The 3169-nt window shown below is 14.0% G+C and overlaps 1 protein-coding gene across 1 annotated transcript; it reads right to left on the reverse strand.

The window, feature by feature from the left end:
* Nucleotides 1-214: 214 nt before the first annotated feature.
* On the reverse strand, nt 215-895 carry PRSY57_0522400 (hypothetical protein; the record flags this gene model as incomplete). Its single annotated transcript, XM_012906292.1, has 3 exons — nt 215-445; nt 573-612; nt 774-895. 3 exons carry the CDS (start codon nt 893-895, stop codon nt 215-217), a joined length of 393 nt encoding a protein of 130 aa, XP_012761746.1.
* Between the last annotated feature and the right edge of the window lie 2274 nt (nt 896-3169).

Here is a 3169-nt window from a genome sequence, read left to right on the forward strand (position 1 = left end):
ATATATTTATGTAGCTAAATTAAAATTACATTTTAACAAAAAAAAAAAAAAAAAAATAAAAAAATAAACAAATAAATAGATAAATAAATATAAATAAATGTTTGTATATTCAAATGGATAATTGAAGAACAAATTTATTTATTAAGAAAAATAAATAAACATGTTTATATATATATATATATATATATTTTTTTTTTTTTTCATGGATGCACATTTAACTTTCTTCGTATGCTTCATCATAGGCTTCGTCCCATGTCCATTTTATTAAAGGTTGTTCAATAAATTGATGGTTAGGAGCAGGCTTATCTATTACATCGTTTAAGTAAAATGACATATACGGAATAACTGTTCCATCTCTCATCCTTGTATACATTTTACTTAGTTGGCTGTCCATAATTTTTAAGACTCTTCTAGCCATATCATCCTTTTCAGAAAATCTGAGTTTCTATAAAATACAAAACAGAAGGAATTATATCTTAATACATGAAAAATAACATTTAAAAATCATATAATAATAACATCAAAATAAAATCATCTAATATTAATATTTTCAATTTTGTTAAGGGTCATACTGTTACTCTTCCTAAGCAAAAATTGGTTTCTTCAATGTACCTAATATAAATATAAAGTAAAAATAAGAAAAAGTAAATTGAACTTTTTTTAATTATAAATAAAAAGAATATTTAAACAACAAATTAAAAATAATCTGTCTTGACATTTATGTAAATAATTTATATATATATATATATATATATGTATATTAATTTATATACCAGTCGTCATTTTTTTTAACCAAATCTTTATCACTTATATTTTTTCCTGTGTATCCACTAAAAGGACGTCTTATACTTCTCGCATAATTCAATTTAATATTTTTTATGTTTATAAATTTCATTCTAAACACATTGACGAATTAATATATTACAGCAAAAAAAAAAATTAAATATAAAAAATAAAATATTTAAAATGTATTAATGTTATATGTATTTATAGAAATAATATAATTTTGATGTATTTCAAACATTCATAAATTTTTGTATTATAAAATAGTTACATATAAAAAAATGTAAATTTATTAAAACATTTAATACTTTTAAAAAATAAAATATATACAAAAAAAATAATAAAATGATAAATAAAAAATAAAGTAAATACTATATTTTGTATAAATTTTAAAATTAAAAAAAAAATAAATAATATATATATATATATATATATATATATATATATTATATACACATATTCAATATTATATTTTTATATTTGTATTTTACATCCTTCTGTATGCGTGTTTACATATATATGGATAATAAACTAAAATAAATAATTAAATATATTCTTTTATATATTTCATTTTTTATTAAAATATACATATTATATATATATTTTTAATTTTTTGCATTACTATTAGTTATAATTAACATTTCATAAAATACATTTAATATATCATTAAAATAAAATATATAATTAAATATTAAAAAATATATTATTCTCCCTTAACAATATGATACGCTATAAATAATTCAAACGAATTTTTGTTCTTTCTGACTTAAGTGTATTTATATTGTATATTGTAAAAAAAAAACAAATATATATTCATAAACTCTATTCTAATATATATATATATATATAATTAATTAATATATACTTATTTAATTACTCTATAATAATATATTTAAAATTAGAATGAAATGAATGTAAAAAAGAAAAAAAAGAGTAAATTATGTCCTACAAATTTATATGAGCACATTATGATTTTAAATGTACACCAAATAAAAAAGTATTTATATAATAATTTGAGAGATATACCTATTTTTATTATTATTTCTTTTTAAATATATGAATATATAATAAAACAACATATGTGTTATTACACTTTTCTTTCTTTTCTACTTATTATAATATCCTAAATTCACAAATGAGCAATAAAATAATATATGGAAAGATTACAATATGTAGAAAAATATATGAATAAATATATCTTTCTTATTATAATTTTTATTTTTCTTTTCTTAAATCTATTCGAAAAATTTATGTTTATAATATAATAAAGAAAGAAAATATATAGAAAATCTACTATCCTGTAAATGTGTAAAGTAGAAGAAAAAAAAAAAAACATTTATATAATCACCCTTATATCGCAATATTTTTAAAAAATTCTTAATTTTAACAATAACATCCTTTTTCAATAAATAAGTGGACTCAAATTCAATTATAATTTGTTCTATAAACTTTAAGAAGGAGAAATAAGCAAATAAATAATAATATTAATATAAAAAAAAAAAAAAAAAAAAAAAAAAAGAAAGAAAAAAAAAAAAAAAAGGTAAAACAAAAATAAAGTAGACCATTTCCTATTTTCGATTTTGATTAAATATAAAATGAACTTATATTTTTTATAGATAATATTCATTATATAATTCAATCATTATAATATATACATATTTTTATATATATATATATATATATAATTTTTTAGATTAATATATTAAATACTTTTATTAGTAAATTTTTTTTTTATTTTTTTATATTTGAAAAATAAAAATATAATTATTTTATACGTTTAATTTTTTTTTTTTTTAAATGAATATATATATAAAATAACATATATATAAATATTTTTACTTATTACATATATACATATATATATATAATATATATAGATATATATATATATATATATATATATTTTTACTGTAAATAAAACGGCTATTGCCATTGTTTTTTTTTATTATTATTTTTTTTTTTCTTTTTCTTAATATATATACTTTTATAAATATTTATTAAAAATTAATTACAGTTTTATATTATATATATGTATATATATATATATATATATATATATATATATATATATATATTTTACATAAGAATTTAATTTTTTAACAATTGTATATATATTAAAAAAGGAACATTGTATAATATAAATATTACGCATATATAATTATATTAATTTGAATTTTATTATTCTTACTTTTATTCATTTGTTAATTTTATTCATTTATATTTTATTTTATTATAATTTTTTTTTTTTTTTTTTTTTTTTTTTTTTTTTTTTAATAAGATTTTGTTTTTAAAAAAAATATTTTTTTATTTTTTTTTTTTTTTTTTATATTTTTTTAAATAAAAAAAAAAGGGGGAAAATTTTTTTAATTCTATTTTTTTTTTTTTT

This window comes from Plasmodium reichenowi, chromosome 5 (genome assembly GCF_001601855.1).
Source record: "Plasmodium reichenowi strain SY57 chromosome 5, whole genome shotgun sequence".
In the NCBI taxonomy this organism is placed as follows: Eukaryota; Apicomplexa; class Aconoidasida; order Haemosporida; family Plasmodiidae; genus Plasmodium; species Plasmodium reichenowi.